Genomic DNA, 17,258 nt, shown 5'->3' with positions numbered 1-17,258 from the left:
CAGCAGAAAATTACAGATACTATTATAAATCAGAGGGTTTCAGTTGAATCATCATCTCTCAAACGCGTTTGGAGGGAAAGTTGCTCCCCAAACACGTCTCGTCATAGCCGTGTGTGGACGCGCCTGAATTCAGAGCAAACGAGAGAATTCATCATTTCAGTAGCGTAGAAATGATATCATGAAACGCTCCTGGGTTTCTGGCTTTCTATTAGGCCGTTATCTCATTAATTGATTTGTTATCAATAATTACAGGTTGTTATCAAATCGTTTCTTAAAGAGATTAAAGGATGGGTTTTTTCCCCCAGATAATCTGCAACAAATTTCGGGTCAAAAGGTCAAAGGGAGTTTAGACTGACGTTTTTCCTGAGCTGCTTATGATAACAGATAAGACATTTGGGAATTAATGAGTCATAAAAGCCGTTAGTTGCAACATTTTTTTATTTGGTGCTTTTGCTGAAAGGTCCAGATTCTGAACTACCTGAAACATCTTCTCTCGTTTCAAGTCATGCTATCCTTATCTGGTGTGGAGATAGTATGTTCTCCACGTCCACGTGGGTTCTCATTGGGTGCTGTGGCTGTAGAAATATGTTAGGTCATTAAAGTTGAGTTGGTGAATCAAAATTGCTTATAACTTTAATTTTTGTGTCTGCTTTAATAATGTTTTTTAGCCATTTTATTCTCATCAAACTATAACTTGACCAAGTATGTTCTGGTGGTTTTTGAGTTGGTTGCACTTACAATAGCTTTCCTCGCCAATGTGGAGTAAAAATATTTTAGAGCCACTACTGTGGAGAGCTAAACATGTCCATCGTTTGGATCTGAATCACGTGGGAGTTTAGGTTATCAGTAAATATCAGATTAAAACACTTAGCACAACTATAGAGCAGGTGTTGGAGAGTATTAAGTGGTGAACATGGACCGGCGAGGATCCCCTGCTTTGAAAACATGATTCATTACTGATCTCCTTTCTGACCTTGCAGAGAGGGCTCACTGTGTTGTGACCCAAATAGTTCACATTTTATTCCATCACAAGCTTGATGTCTGTCTGAAACATCTCAGATATTTACAAGAACACAGCCAGTCAGAAGGAATGTGAGCAGATTTTCTTCCCACAACGGCAGCGCCAGTCCAGGCTCTGCCCTCAGTCAAAATACACTGCCTGGCCAAAAAAAAAAAGAAGAGTCTCCACCTGGATTTAACTGAGCAAACAGGTACGAGCCTCCTACTGGATAATTACTACGGTTATCTTTCAGTTGGCAACAAGTTATTTAAACCAAACAGGTTCAATGAGGTGTTTCTCATTTCTTAAACGACCATGTAAAAAGACGCATCCCGTGGTCGTGGAAAAGATATTAGTATGTTAGAAAAGGGTCAAATCATTGGCCTGCCTCACGCAGAGAAAGTATCTAAGAGAACTGTCCAACGTTTTAGTAAAAACTGGAATGATAATGATTTGAAGAATAATGGTGGCTGGAAAAAAAATCCTGAATGGTCGTGATCGGTGATCACTTAAATGTTTGGTGAAATCAAATTGAAGAAAAACAACAGGAGAAATCAGGTCTGTGTTTAATAGTGAAAGTACAGTATGTAAGAGCATTTCTACATGCAGAATGCAAAGGGAACTCAAGGTGATGGGTGAATCGGGGTAAGAAGAGAGGCAGATGATGTGACGCACCCATCATGTCTGGTGCCTACTGAACAAGCCTGTGGGGGCAGTGTTCTGATCTGGGGTTGTTGCAGTCGGTCAGGTCCAGGTTCAGCAACAAAATCGACAGAATGACCAGGTTATTCCATCAATGGATGAACTACAGCTCCTCCATAGAGCGGTTAGTGGCATCATAACTAGATGCTGACGAACCCAAAAGTGCAAAAAACAAATCCTCAAATACTTTGAAATTTTACAAAATATTTTAGTTGATAGTTGAACGCAATCTAAAGACCATAGTTTGTTTAAAAATGTGTTAACTTTAAGACACATATTCTAAGTAGTGTTTTGATGATTGGTGTGTTGTATTTTTGTAACCTCCCCCAGCATCATCTCACGTTGATGACTTATGTTAAACCAGTCACGATTCATCTTCAATCCAATGTGGAAAAAAAGCTCATCCCACTGATATCTTCTTCTAACTGTTCATAGGTCAAAGTTGACCGTATATTTCACCATCCTTCAGAATGTTGAGAAATAACCGTCCATGATTCTTTGATACCTAGTATCATTTACCGGTCTGTAGTAGTTTAATGTAAAAAAAAGAGAATGGTTTCTGTTGTGTTATTCTTCATTCAGTTGCATCAACCCAGACACACAATTCTTACCCCGCCAGATGGAAACTGGAAACTCACAGCCCTGCATTAGTCTCAGCAGAGGATAATAGGATAACACGATTCCACCATTTAAACAAGGTTTTCTTGTTTACTTTCAGAAATTCATGATCTTAAAGAGGTGGGAGTATTTTTTTTTATTTTTTATGCCTTCAAATTCAAGTTCAGTATACACACACACACACACACACACACACACACACTGGAGAGCTGTACTTGATACACAAAGCTGAGCGTTGGAGTATTTAGACAGGGGCTTGTGGAGGTCTTTCAAAATGCTGCTTGCCATGTTTACTTTCCTGAGGAACTGGGACTGCTGGTGGGGCTCTAAACAAGATGCAAGAGGATGAGATAGAGTGGAGGCGAAGCTGGTGCAGAAGAGACCACATGATGTGGAGACTGAGAATAAAAACCAAAGCAGCGGGTGAATGAACATAAAATGTATTTAAAAAAATACTTTTGTTAGGATAAAAATGTGATGGAAATCCAGATTAACCAAAAGTAAGCACACACAAGAACGCTGTGTTCAGAACTTTTGTATACTTTAGTGGTCTGTTACGTCTTAAACGGAGTGGCACCAACACAGTGCATGGCAGGGATTCCACCTCTGAGGTTGGTAACTTCAAAAAAAACCCAGTCACGACAGAAGTTAATGACATTTATGGTGTGTTGATGGAAAGTGTTTGTGTGATAGGCAGAAAAGACAATCCAAAAAAATACTGGAGTCCTCACAGCACAAACTGATGACTGTTTGGAAGCTAGGTGTACACAGATGCTGGGCTCCAGTGTCTTCAGAAAGCACCCAGCGTTTTGTTACTCATCTCCACAAGTCAACAGTGGTGACATTAAATAAAACCCCAGTGTTTCTCCTCATTCTGCACCCCAGGAGATGCTGCATTAAAATATCTGAATGTGCTTCATGTTCCGACACCCAACCAACCACTTATGGCAAATGAGGGTCGTGGGGTGCATCATGCACAACATCCCTTAAGGCTGAGGAAAACACTTGTGAGTGTAGGTGGTCTATCAGTGGGTTTAACATTCAGTACACCCTTTACGCTATTAAAATGTTATTCGCTGACTTTTGACATTAACAAGGAAAATACTGCTTTTAATTATAAGTCTGAGAGCTAACCCAGATTTCAATAGAAGGCAAAACCCAAGTAAGAAGGGCATAAATAGTACTGTAGGCAGATAAACCCAACAGATATTTTTTAATCACGGGTCTGCTCTCAATTTAAAGTAAACAAGAGAGCTTAGTCTCGGCCCTTAAGGCAGCCCTGTGGGCAGCAGCAGCCACTAAACCACAGGAGGGGGGAGACTGAACATGCAACAAATACCACAGATACAAGTGGACACAGGAACCAAACAATTAGCAGGGTTTTTGTAGAGCGAGAAGCTGTGTTGTTTTATTGTTTTAATTGTGCACGCTGTTCTATAGGTCAGTCCAGAGTGTAGACTGCAGATGCTTTGCCGTATAAGAAAAGCAAAGTTATCTCCTGACTACACTTCATTAGCAAACTGTTTTCTGCACAATGCTTTATTTGAACAATTAACAAAATAGAATGCTGGAGATTTAAAATTAACAGACAGTATAGATTTGTTTCAGGTCAATTTTCCTAACAATCCCCAGCAGTGTTAGGAGCACGAACAAAAACAGACATTATTGAAGCATTTCACCGACATTTCCTGACCAGCATCGAAAGACTGAAATAAAATTATACAACAGAAAGCTCAGGTGTCCATTCAAAGGCCTAACTCTCATCACATTCTTAATAAGTGGGAGGAAAAAATTAGAAAATAAAAACACTTTGTGCAGATTTGACTTTCAAATCAGAAGCACAACTGAAAGACCTTTTAAGTTGTGGATGTAAAGATGTACCGAAAGTCTAAATGGCATGCCTCAGTTTCGTATATGGTGTGAGTCACGAGCTGTGACGAACACGTGGCTACAAGACCTCGGATGGCAAAGGCAAAATAAAGCTTGAATTTATACAGAAAGTCAGGAAGTGGGACCTAAATAACAAAGACCTTTGGTTTACCTGGGAAAGTCAAATCAGACTCTTCACCACAATGTTTAGTCCAGCTGACATCAATTGATAATTCCCATGAAACTATAACATTGGTCTTTAAAAATAAATAAAAAGCGTGACTTAAATTTTAAATCAAAAGGTTTAAACATAGTTACACTCTTTGTGGTGCAATGTTAGTACAGGAAAATCTTATTTTAACAGTTGGAGCCCTAATCCTTTTTTTTTTTTTTTTTTGAGGGACAACCACCATCTTATATTATTGCGGATGAAAGTCAATGTACACAAAACTAAATCATGTAGAAATACTTCAGCTCATTCTGTAATAATACTGAGATTCTGATACCGGTGGTTGGAATAAAAAATAACATCATAAAAACAAAAAAATGATAAATGGAAATAGAGCAAAAAAAACCCCCCAAAAAACTATTTTCATTCATAAATTGTGCTTTAGCCTGTGAATTCAATCCAAAAACCGATTCAAATAAAAATATCTTTCTGAATGGATCGAGGGCATGGGACATCCAATAAACAATGAGAAGAAAAAGAAAAGAATAATCTAATAAGGTTTAGCAATTGAAACAAAAATCATCAAAGATCAATGAATGATTTAAAAAAAAAAATCAATATCGTCAACAACAGCTAACACTATCTTCTTGTGTGCACGTGGTTCTGGATGTTTGTGCAGAGCCTACCACAGATGTAGACCCAATTACCCAAACACTCAATTTCCTGGACCGGGAGGCAAAGCTGAGCCACAAGACAGTAAATACACGTGTGTCAGGTACCGTCCCGACTCCTTACACATGAGACGTATTGTTGGCGTCCGATCAGACTGACTTGACACTGAGTGGAAAAACATCACACACTGATCCTAAGGCAGCCCCCATTTCCTGCTGGGTTTGGGGGTAGAGTGGCTCCAAACTACAGTGATAAGCCATCTACACACAGGCGGAACCTTTAGAGTGAAAAAAAAAAAAATGGAGAAAAAAAATGCACAAAAACAAGGGCAGGTTTTTAGCGGTGGAATCTGTCTTGATTGGTTGCCATCTCTCCAGTGCAAGAACTGAGACTTAAAACCAGTGCAGTCCTTTAGGACCCAAACAAGTTTTCAGTCCAATAGAGTTTCATATTTTTAGATTTTTTTTTTTTACATTTAAATCTAAATATTTGCAAAATATGGATTTGCCTGTCATATTGTCGTCACTAATCATTTGATACTTTGTGCACAGAAGCTTAGTTATTAAATTCTAAAGCGCTTTTTTTTTTTTTTTAGCCTCTCTAAATCTAAACCCAGACACCACAACAAGGATCTCTCTGAAAAACAGAAACTGTTCGGTTGCATTCATTCCACTTAATCTTTTCCCAACGCTAAAAGAGGATTCCAATATTTTTGAACCAGGGCCCTTTATTTACATATTTTGGTGTGGAAATTCATGTCCACCACAGGCTTTGGAACAAGTCCAGTAGAATGCTTCAACCTTATCTTTTTGAGCAACTCTATCAAAGTCAACTAATAGTACTTTACTGCGACTCACCAGCTGAGACCATTAGTCTATCAACATACTGAAAATGATTTCTACATATAGTCCTCTTTGGAGACTAAAAATCTTTAACCAAAAACAGATCTTGCTCGAGGAGAAGAGTGGAGCAGTTTGATGAAACAACAGTGGAAACAGTGAGTCAAGCTGAAGAGAAGGGTTTGGCATTTGCTTCCTGCATTATGGCTAAATAATCAATAAAGGTCAGGCAACGACCTGTCACACAATTAGAAGCAGGAATTTTCATGTAAAATAAAATTTAATTTTACTCAAACACAAAAGCCTCCTTTTTCTCATGTTTCCAGACAGATAACTAAGGATCTCAGACTGAGAGTCGCAAAATGCACCCAGCACAAGCTTTGATGGAGTTGCCACAAAGGAGTGTCGACAGGCGATCTGCTCAACAAATACCAAACAACTGGTGAGTATGAATCTTTTACATTCCAATATGTAAACATGTAGAACCAAAGTTTGAATACAGAGGAATTCCCCTTTAAAATGCTTCATAAAGTGAAGAAATGAAGGAGCTGTTGGTCGAAGAGGAAAAAGACGATCTGATCTCAGGTGGAGAGACTCATGATAATGCTGGTGCTGAGCCTTTTCAATGCACCACGGCAAATTCAAAGACTTTTCAACTGCTGCAAATTCATTAGGGCAATAGTCCTCCTTTATTAAAAGGCAAACACTAATATATCTGGGTCGTTTCCTTAAAAAGTTCATTCAAAAAAGAGAAATTAGCCCAGCAGTCCACTTGCAGCTTGTGGTGTAGTTCTTCCTTTGTGAGTCTAATGTTCGCTTTCTGAGCAAAGCTGTGCGCAGGGCCAGAGGTGAGTCTCAGGTCCGAACCTGTAAACCCTACCCCTACCTCTGTTTATTCAACAGTCCTTCCTTGTTGCTTTAAAAGTAAAAAACAAAAAAAAACAGCAGTGGTGCACAAAGAAGAGAGCAGTCACAGGCAAATCTTTGTGAAACGCAGCTTGTTTCTCTTCTTAAAAAAAGAAAAAAAAAAGACAAGGAGAAGGTGTTGGAAAAGATGGTTCTCAGGAAAGCAGGGAAAAGAGGGATGAAGAGGAGAACGAGTTGGGCAGTGTTCCTGTTCATTAGTTTGGTGTGTTTGTGTCCTATGTAAATGCACTTTAATGACAAGTGCATTTTGAGCATGAATGTTTTTGTGTGCATCTGTGAATATATTGGGTTATTCTTGCATGTATGCCAAGGAGAAAGGGGGGGGGGGTGTATTTGTGTGTATGTGTGTCTACAGCAGGTCAAAGCGGCGGTAGTACAGCAGATAGGCAGTGCGCTCCCCGGCCTGCTTCACCACCTGGTATTGGTTGATGATCTTCACTGTCTGGTCATCAATGCGCAGCCAGCCGTTGAGACCAATGTGGAAGACATCTGTGGTGTAATGACCACCTGTCGCACTGTTCCCATGGTGATAGACAACTGGTTAAGAAATAAGGTGAGAAAGATTCATTAGAGAAGTATAAAATTCATTTAATGTCATAACTAGTTGTTTCTGACCTACAAGGATTAAAGAAAATAAATTATGGATACTAGAAGTTACAAAGAGCATTTCTTTTAATTATTATACTGTAGTTCGGTGTGTGGGCACCAAAGAAAGATAAAACACAGAAAAATTAATATAAGATGACTTTTACTTCAGTAATTGTTGATGGTTTTTCTTCGACATATGCTCAAACTCAAATGAAGGCCTTAAATATTTAGGTTCTACACAAAGATGGACAGCCACTCCTAATGTACTGCTATTTTGATGGATAAAGAAGTCGCATCATGAATAATTCACACATTGACAAAATGTTGCAAAGACCGGTGAATTTAAGGCTGATTTAGGAGGAGTAACATGTTATGTAAAAACAATGAAAAGCAAGCGTACCTGCAAAGAGCCTGTAAGTTCTTTGGCCTTTCACAACTTTGCTCCGCACTCCAGACGACAAGAGCTCTGAAAGTAAATCATTGTTAGAAAAATCTTGTCAGTGATTCCAACAAGAAGTTCTCCAATAACGTTTGAATTCTTCAAATATAGAATTCGTTGAAACATATTCATCCCTAGCCAGTTAAAATTTAATCAACAGACAAAACCACTGTAGAGATGAGAATTTCACACCTTCATGTTGATGTTTAGTAACTGATGGGGCACCTGGTTTAAAATACTTATCATTAAATAAGTTGCACCGTTTTGAATAGCGTGAATTGGTGGTGCTGATATCGTGCTACACGTGGTAGGAAAAAACAAATTTCTGGAGTTTACAAACTTCACTTCAAAATTGTAATCCTAATTCCATCTGTGTCTGATTCCTTCATGGACATCTACTGTTATTTTCCTTTAACTACACATGATACTGATTTTGCAACCAAAGTTGATTGGTGAGTATTTGACATTTTCAAGAGTTACTCCAACAGTGAAGAAAATTCCTCTTGAGAAAGACACAACACTGTCTATTTTAATAAAAATGATCAGTAGTTCTTTGGGGTATCATCTTCAGATTGTAAATCGTGCTGCCACTTGAAGTTAATTCAGCCAACTTGTGGTCTTAATTAGAGAAAAGCTAAAATTGATTGGTGTTTCATAAGTTCAAGGATAAAATTTATTAAAAGGATAAATTTTGTTAGCATGTGCACACATGTTTGCATGCAGTACGTGACCAAGCTGAGATATCCAACTGTGAAATTTCCATTACTAATCTTAAGAGAAGTTAAAATAATGTAATGTGTGATCCAAGAGACGCAGGGTCAAGCTAACCACCCCTGATGCATTCACTAGAGTGTGGGTTCATACCTTTGCTGATTTCCAGGTCAACGGGGTAATCAATGGTCTTAGTTAGTTTCTGGCAGCCTCCAGTCTTTTCAAAAACAAACCTCTTGAGATGGAGCACCAGCACTGGAGGAAGCTCTTCCAGAGTCACCCTCCGACTGATCTCAATCTGAAAACCAGGACATGAAGACGTTGTCAGAGAACATACTGTAACGGCAGTAAAATACCACCAAAAAGAACGTTAAAGAAAAGGCTCTGAAACGTATTTGTAATGTAAGACTGAACAAAACAAGGACAATGTTGCAAGTACAGAACAAGGAGTATTATTTTGTTGGCAATGCAAGAGTTTGCTGAGTCCATAAATTTTGAGGGCTTTTGAAAGAACAAAAAACTGTATAACAAAGTTTACAATCTCTAAAATGACTAGAATGATGGGTTTATCCATCTATTATACAGCTGTGGAGCAGATGTTACACCATAAGTTGTTCCAGCTCTACTGTCATTAAAGTATTTTCAACAGTTGTGAGCGCTTGTGTAGTCAGAACAAACAAAACAATTACAGTATCATTCCAATAATTCCATCTGTTTATCTATATATGAAACTATCCGGGTAAAAATCCTAAATGTTTCCATCAGAAATCAGATCAGAAATCTTTTGTGTAAAAATTAAATACTCTAAAAACATTACTTAATACCAACATAAAGGTCACTTGATAACATTTGACACCGATGTCAAAAATCTGTGTTCAAGAGTATTTCCTTCATACCTCCTGTTTGGATTTAGAAGTGTAACCCTGCACCGACTCTCGTGCCACTAAGGTTTCTAGAGCCTCCTGGACAGTGTGGATCTTCTCCGACTGGATGTCCAGCTGCAGGGTAAAGAAAGGCTGCAGAGTGGCCGACTCTTTAGAGTTCTGTTGATACACCACCGATCTGACATAAAAGACACAAAACAACCACTTGCATATTAGAAAACAGTGACACATACCATTGTATTTTCACAATTAACAGGAATTCAACTAGAAATGATCAAAATGAACAGCTTTTTAATTAATTTCTAAGAATAACCTGACTGCAAATCAGCCTGGTTGTAATCTGGTAAAGCCCCTCGTGACCAAATGCTTTTGCTAAATACTATACTAATCCTAAAGGAAATTTAGCTTCACAGCTTTATCTAAGAAAAATAATTTTCAAATAGTAAAAATGATTCAAAACCAATTGCTCAGAACAGTACTAACAAACATCTATGGGGTTTAACTAAGATGAAAGAATACACATCACACTCTAAACATACACTCCTGATTCTGTTCTCTCTGGTCACAACCATTTCTGAGAAAATATTCCTTTAAAGACTGTGCAATCAGCGCAGACCAGAACTGTGCCAGACCAGAACCTCGTAGAATGTATTATTTGGGCGGGCAACACCCACTCAGGTTCTTAACTGTCTGATTTGTCTGAAAGTTAAGACCTTTGTTTGTGAATGTGCGTCCCACGTATTGCTGTCGAGACTTCTGACCACAATTGGTCCACAGTGGTTGTTATTATGAAAGATTTTCACGCCAGTTGGACAAATCTGAATTTGTCTGGTGACAAACCACCATTAAAAGAGGTCTTAAACTTTTAGAATAAGCTGCACAACCAATACAGATAAAGACGATGCAACTCTGTCTTAAGCTTGATGAATTTACTCAGAACTGGAGACATAACCATCAACAGGGTGAGGCTGTTTGTTATTCTTTCTGAGAAACGATGCGTGATGAAAATTAAACACTAAAAATCCGCAACTTCACCAGTCATCACATTTTCCCCACTAAATACATGGTACATTATTTTCACTTCACAGAAAAATGGATTTTTGAAACCCATTCAAAACCCTCTGTCAGCATACCTAATGTGCCCACCAAATATATCAGTGATGGGTGTGCGCACAAAGTCAGCTTGTCGAGTGATGGAAGTTTTATTTCTGGGGCCAACTTGCTCCCATTCGTCTTCACTGCTTTCTTCCTCCTTGTCAGCGACATCTTCCTCCACACCTGTCTGAGACTCAGGCCCATTGGGCATGGGGGCTTCTGCTCGAGAAAAAAAAAGAAACAAGACAAAACATTTCCCTTTAGAGACAAAGAGCGTCAAATGACTTTGGAGAACAAAATAATATGGTGTGAGTGCATTGTCAGCTTACATATTACATTTAATTCAACATTATTAGAGCTCGTGAGCTGTTCATTAAAGAGAAAAATTTGGATTTGTGTATACAACATACTGTAGGTATAAGGCACTCGTCACATTTGAGATAAGAATGTAAGATGCCTATTCAGTCTGATAACAGTTGTTTGTCTAGGGTGTGCTCCAAAAAAATTCTAGCTCCGGGATTACCGCCAGGGGTTGCGGTCCACCCAATATTCACAGTGGAAGATTGCATCATGCCTTTGGCTCCGATGGGCAATGTGAACCGATACCCACACAACACATGTGCACCACGTGCTCTTACAAACACGCATTAAATAAGCTCACCCATGGTACTTCCATCCCACAGCATTTCAGAAAGTGGTATCTCGAAAAGCAGCTCAAATATAAAATTAAAAAAATTGAATTAATGCCATAATCAAGCAGAAAAGCAAAATACCAAGTAATTCAATATTATGAAAAAAATTAAAAATTCAAAGCTGTATATCAAAATCTTGAAGACCTTTCCCTTTGCATCACCCAAAGACATGTTTGATGCTGAAGTTATTTTTCATAATGATAAAGGGATGAGCAAATAGTGTCAAAGAGATTCTTCAGAAGAAATATATCAACTTGATATTGCCAACAGACAGTCAAAGATTTCATTACGACGGAAAATTTATGGTGGAAAGTAATGACAAGTCTCCATGTGTCAGCTGCAATTAGAGAACTTTTAAACCAGCTTGATGCAGATGTTTGTTTTTCGTTCTTGAAGACTGTGCCTCAGAGAATTCAGGTCCTGATAAAAGCCAAAAGAGGTGCAACAAAAAATTAACCAAGATTTTATTTGTTAATGAGTTCATAGTTCTTTCTTAATTTCATAACTTTCCACTTAATCACACGTGTCATCAGTTAAAATAATTAAATTTCTTTATCTGAGGCACATATCCATTTGAGGATCACATCGCTGTTTTTTGCAGATGATGTAATCCTGTTTGCATCATCAGCCTGTGACCTGATATTCGCGAGAGGCTCAGAGTAGAGCCGCTGTTCCTGAGGTGGTTTGGGCATCTGGTGCAGATAAAACTCCAGAGCGCCTCCCTAGGGAGGTGCTCCTGGCACATTCCTGGGAGGAGACCTTTGGGCAGACCCAGGATCAGGTGGAGGGATTATGTCCCGACACTAGATTGGGAATGCCTTGGGATCACTCAGTCAGAGCTGGTTGATATGGTCGAGGGAAAGGGAAGTTTGGGATTCCCTGTTGAAGCTGCTGCCCCTGCGACCCGACTACGGATGAGACGTCGAAGATGAATGGATGGATGGATGTTAAAGGAATTTACCAAAAAACTCACCAGAAGATGATTCATTCCTGTTTATGCTCATCTTTAGTTTGGTTCATTGCAGAATAGATTTCTATTGAAGTGGTAAAAAGATGCTTACTCTCTTCCTGAGGTGAGATGAGTTTTTTCAATGACAGCATCTCCTCGTGTAATCCATTAAGAGTGAAGCCAAGATACTCCTCTGCATCTTCTTGACGACCCTTCAAGCAGAGAACCACAACATGAGCACCAATTAGCACACGAGCAAGAAAGTTGTCTAATACAGTGATTCTCAAATAGTGGGGCGAAACCACTAAGGGGGGGGCACGATGAAGTGCCTGGGGGGGGGAACATGTGTGACTCACGAGAATATGCACAGCAGTTTACCTTTTCATTGACATAACAAAATAAAGTGAAATTGCACGTCCGTTATAATGGGTAGTAATGGCGCTTTCACGTCTGCATACACGTAATTTGCCATTAACTGTGATTAATAGAGAATGCGCTCCGCGGTGCACTGGTGCCTCACAACCTCAGTCAGCTGGGATAGGCTCTAGGCATCCGCGACCCGCTACAGATGATGAAGCGGTTGACGATAAATGAATGAATGAATAATAGAGTATTGCTATAATGTTGGAGTCTTTTTCAACGAGCAAACACCCACCACAGAACGAGCTTGGCGGAAGGTAGGGGGACAAACTGTTTTATTTCTCGGGGGGCCTGAACAGAAAACTGAGGAGCACTGGTCTACTAAAACATGCTTGTGAACACATTCAGTAATTAAGACACAAACAGGCATATTTTTCGTGTGTGATATTATTCTCATTAAATATTAAATGATAAAAACATGTGACTAATTTCATTAAAACTGGGAAAAAACGATTCAGCATGTGTTAAACATGATTAAGGGTGTTGTCAAATTCTTAAATGAACAGTTTGTTCCAAACAAGGCGTACCCAAAAACACCGTGGTCATTACAAAATGCAGAAATCTTGATGCATTGCTTTGCAATGAATGCAGGGAAGCGGCACCACTCACCTTCTCAGAAAGACTCGACTTGATGAGGGTGAGTAGTCTATAAATGTAGGTTGGTTCAAAAGGGACACCGGTCCGGATGTCTTTCATGGTCTTCTCGCCGACTGTTGTGGATACCAGAAATCATACCAAAAGTATATGAATTTGTGTGAATATTTTGTATGTGAGTATTTTCATGTGAATATTTTACCTGGCTGTTTGGATTTAGTTGGCACAGGCATGTTGCTGAACTCATTCACCAGTCTTATGCTATCAGAAGGAAAGACATGATGGTGACGTCTCTGAACAAACGCATATCAGCAAATCAATCTTCTATCATGGGACTTACAAGTTGTCCATCATGGGTGTGGAGGTGCATGGTCTCTGTGTTTCATTATACAGAGGAATGGACTTCATCAGGTGATACATGGGAGGGCATGCAATCAGGGCCTGTAGAGTCTGAGCATTCAGAATAAAGGAAGAAAAGGGCATGTAGGAAAAATTATACGAGCTGCTTGACTGTTTTTAAATTTGACACCGTGGCTGAAGAGGTTCTAATTTGATGAAAATCCTGTGTCATGTTATAGCTTGTAAATTTGAGCTGTATTATAAATTTTTATTCTTTCACAATTATACTCAAAGAAGGAAAATGTCATACATTTCACCAGTATTGTCAATATCTTTTGAGCTGGTATTTTCCTCCATTTCATGGAAAATTTGAGGAGAAAGCTAAGCCTCGCTACTTAGCGACTGTCATTCAAAGACAAAGAATTACATCCCACAATGGAAAAGCATTTTTAAAGTTTAGACTAGTTTGCCAGCTTCACTTAACGCCATTTATCGTTTGACCAAATGGACGACGAAAGACCTGGTTGTGCTGACCACATCTCCATGTGGAGACATTGCCAAAAGGTTTTTAAAAATTTCATTTAAAAAAATACAAAAACTCTGCACCAAAAATAAGAGTGAAAGGATACAGCGTTGATATAGCACCAGTTTCCCTTGTTGATCAATCCTCTCGGCTGCAAAGACACTGGTTTATGTATCAACTTCACATTCTCAATAAGTTCTGGGGGTTCAAACAAACACAGTGATCTCATACATGTATCCACATACAACTTCAACAAACAGTGACTACATATGCAAGAAGGATTTTGTGAGTATTTTGACAGAATATCAGATTATTCCTTCATTCACACAACACTTATCATATTCACAAAGCCATTGTTCCTTCTTCTATTCCACTTGTGACAAATGTACAAGATTTTCAGAACAGGAGTAGGGAGTTGCTGTACCACGCCTAGGAAGGGAGACTGCCATCTAAAAACACAGCTCCCATGGTAACGTGGACAAATGTACAGTCAAAAAAAAGAATTTTACGGACCTGGCATTAGATGACCAAGATCACCATTAGCACAGATAATAGAAATAGAAAATAATTTTGTAGCATTATTGCTTAAACAATCAAAATTCAACATTTGGTGTCTGGAGTTCACAAGAAGCTTTCCGGCAACAAAACATTTTAGATTTGAAATATTTTTCAAACAAAAAATGCAAGTAAAATACACAGTACACCAAACAATAAGGAAAAAATATCAACTCGTAACTCAACATCGTTGAGTTCAGCATCGGTTTGCGAAACCCCTCATCCACAAAAACAAAAAAATTGTCACAAGGTTCAGGGTCATAAGCATATAACTTTAACAATAATGTGGAACGAAATTGCCCACCCCACTCCGCTGTCTCCTTAAACTTAGGACAATTTGAATGACTTCTGCTGTGATGTTCAGTCGGACTGGACTGGAGAAATGAGGATTTTTACTTCGTATCATCAATCATAGATGATTATAATGGTTGATCTGTGAACCTGACATAGTAATAATAATAATAATAATAATAATAATAATAATGCTAGTAATCAGCTAATGTTAACTAGCCAAGCAAATCCATTGAACAGCTGCTGTGGTGGATTCCCCACAATAATCCAGGTTTATTAGGCCCAGAATGAATTACCTCAGCTACTATGAGCCTCGTGCTGCCTAAAATGTTAAAAGCAGAGTTAGGCATTAGGCCAACCAAAATGCGTAGCTTTTTAAAAAATAAAAAAAAAAAAAAGTTAAAAAGTTCAATAAAGTACAGGTGAAGAACAAAGGTGAGGTACAGACATGGGACAAATGATGTGGGAATTACAAAAGTTCAATATATTTAAGTTAGCTAACCACAGAATCTAGTTTATTTGCTGTAACGTCTCCTGGTGAGGTGTGGTAGTCCACAATAAATGCCGTTTACTGAGTCATCCTCTCCTATGATCTATCTGTTTTAAGCTTTTCACATGGAAAAAGCCAAACTTCTGGTGTGTGTACATAGTTTCTGTCTGCTCTTGCCACTGGGCCTAAAAATATTTCAAGGGGAATCCACTGGGTACTTAAAACAGATGGGGTGTGGACAATAGGTACTTTTTACAAAATAGAAGAGAATACTTAAATCGATGAAAAGATTCAATAAGAATGGAGAATTTTAATGAATCACTCCTGTAAAAGTTTACAACTAAATGTAATTTAAGTATGTAATGTTGAAGGAACAAGTCACAATTCAGCTGTGAGCACAGTGATGCACCAGGAAAAACTACAGCACGCAAGATCCAGATTAATCTTGTGATTCAAAGAGTTAGGCATTAGGCAAACGCATTTTGGTTGGCCTAATGCCTAACTCTGCTTTTTCACATTTTTAGCAACTCTAAAATGTTGCTCTGAACACTTTAGAGTTCAGACCAACTTTCTGGTAAAGAAAACTTGTGCCAGCTTAGTGTCTGGGACAATGACAGCTTTGCCATAATTTTACATAAAGCAGAGGGGCTTCTCACCACTGCTGACTTAACCTCCTTTTCACTAAATTAGTCCCATGCAGCAATTAACACCACTAAATTTAAAATATAATGGCTGCAGCTCATTACCCTTAATTTAAAAAAGTTCTGTTTAAATTATACTTCAGCAGATCATGGACTAGTAGTAGATCAGGAATTCTGTGGTGCAAAATATACGAAAGCAAGAGAACATAGTGGGCCTGTAAGCATTTAGTCATTCAACAGTAATCAAATATTCAAAAAGAGATTATAATCAACTCCAATGGGATCAAAATTATATTGAGATCCCAATAGACTGACAGAAATACTGAAACAAATTATGTTTAAAGTAGAACTCAAATCCAAAACGTCTGAATTTAACGGATTACATGTTTAAAGAAATCTCTTGCCAGTTGGGAGAAAAACTGTACATAGTCCATAATATGTACATACACGCAACATAACTACATCATACAGATAGGATCATTTCAAATACTTAGCATTACACTAGGGAGATAGAGTGCCCGATTGCAACAGAATTGCACATGTTGCGTTGGTTTGTAAGATCTAAATTGTGGTTCTGTATGTGAACATTTTCATTTTTGTCTCTACTGCTAGGAAGGAGAAAGGTAGGCAATGGGGTAGAGTTAATGGGTAAAACATGCAACAAGAATCGCTGTTCTGTTGGCCATTGTGTGGATCTGATGGTGCTAATCAATTATCTAGCCAATTGTCCTATTGCTACTTGTCATATCTGATCGATGCGATGGTTCTAAAACTAATTATCTTCCGTTCTGGCTAAATGAAGCGCATTTCCCCCTGACACTACACCTGTTACTCTGCAGACTTACTCTTTCTATACACCAACCTCTCTGGAAGTTGAACGTCTGAATGTAAAACTGCATCTCCTGTATAAATGCTATTGGAATGTCTAACTATGCAAATACAAAAATTAACTCATAGTACCGCTTTTAAACTGCAACTTGAAATAAAAGTTAAATATGAGATACGCATTTACACATAACGTGATCATCATACTTAAGAGTGTGTGTATAAAAGTGTGTTATAAAATATCAACATCTTTAGAAAATTAATCACCTATCAATGCTTTAGCTTTCTTTTCCTGACAAGGTGAGCTTACAATGGTGACTGATGCCTGAACATTTGAGCAATTCTAGATGTGGCATCACCATCTAGTGTTCAGTTTTTGAATTTCTTGATCATAAGCGCAACTTGTTAGTTTGACTTATGGTAAGT

General features: G+C 38.5%; 1 protein-coding gene across 2 annotated transcripts in view; it reads right to left on the bottom strand.

The window, feature by feature from the left end:
* Positions 1–1,550: 1,550 nt before the first annotated feature.
* usp10 (ubiquitin specific peptidase 10) overlaps positions 1,551–17,258 on the bottom strand; it is a 34,324-nt gene continuing 18,616 nt past the window's right edge. For both annotated transcript variants that reach the window (XM_068315121.1, XM_068315131.1), the window contains 10 exons: positions 14,137–14,228; positions 13,509–13,618; positions 13,371–13,429; positions 13,184–13,284; positions 12,267–12,366; positions 10,552–10,732; positions 9,431–9,596; positions 8,688–8,832; positions 7,785–7,850; positions 1,551–7,333 (listed from right to left, as the gene is read on the bottom strand). In XM_068315121.1, coding sequence (XP_068171222.1) covers positions 7,146–7,333; positions 7,785–7,850; positions 8,688–8,832; positions 9,431–9,596; positions 10,552–10,732; positions 12,267–12,366; positions 13,184–13,284; positions 13,371–13,429; positions 13,509–13,618; positions 14,137–14,228 — 1,208 coding nt within the window. In that variant the 3' untranslated portion in view covers positions 1,551–7,145. The remainder of the gene's footprint in view (positions 7,334–7,784; positions 7,851–8,687; positions 8,833–9,430; positions 9,597–10,551; positions 10,733–12,266; positions 12,367–13,183; positions 13,285–13,370; positions 13,430–13,508; positions 13,619–14,136; positions 14,229–17,258) is intronic.

Source organism: Antennarius striatus, chromosome 1 (genome assembly GCF_040054535.1).
Source record: "Antennarius striatus isolate MH-2024 chromosome 1, ASM4005453v1, whole genome shotgun sequence".
In the NCBI taxonomy this organism is placed as follows: Eukaryota; Metazoa; Chordata; class Actinopteri; order Lophiiformes; family Antennariidae; genus Antennarius; species Antennarius striatus.
This window is presented reverse-complemented; position numbering and strand designations above follow the sequence as displayed.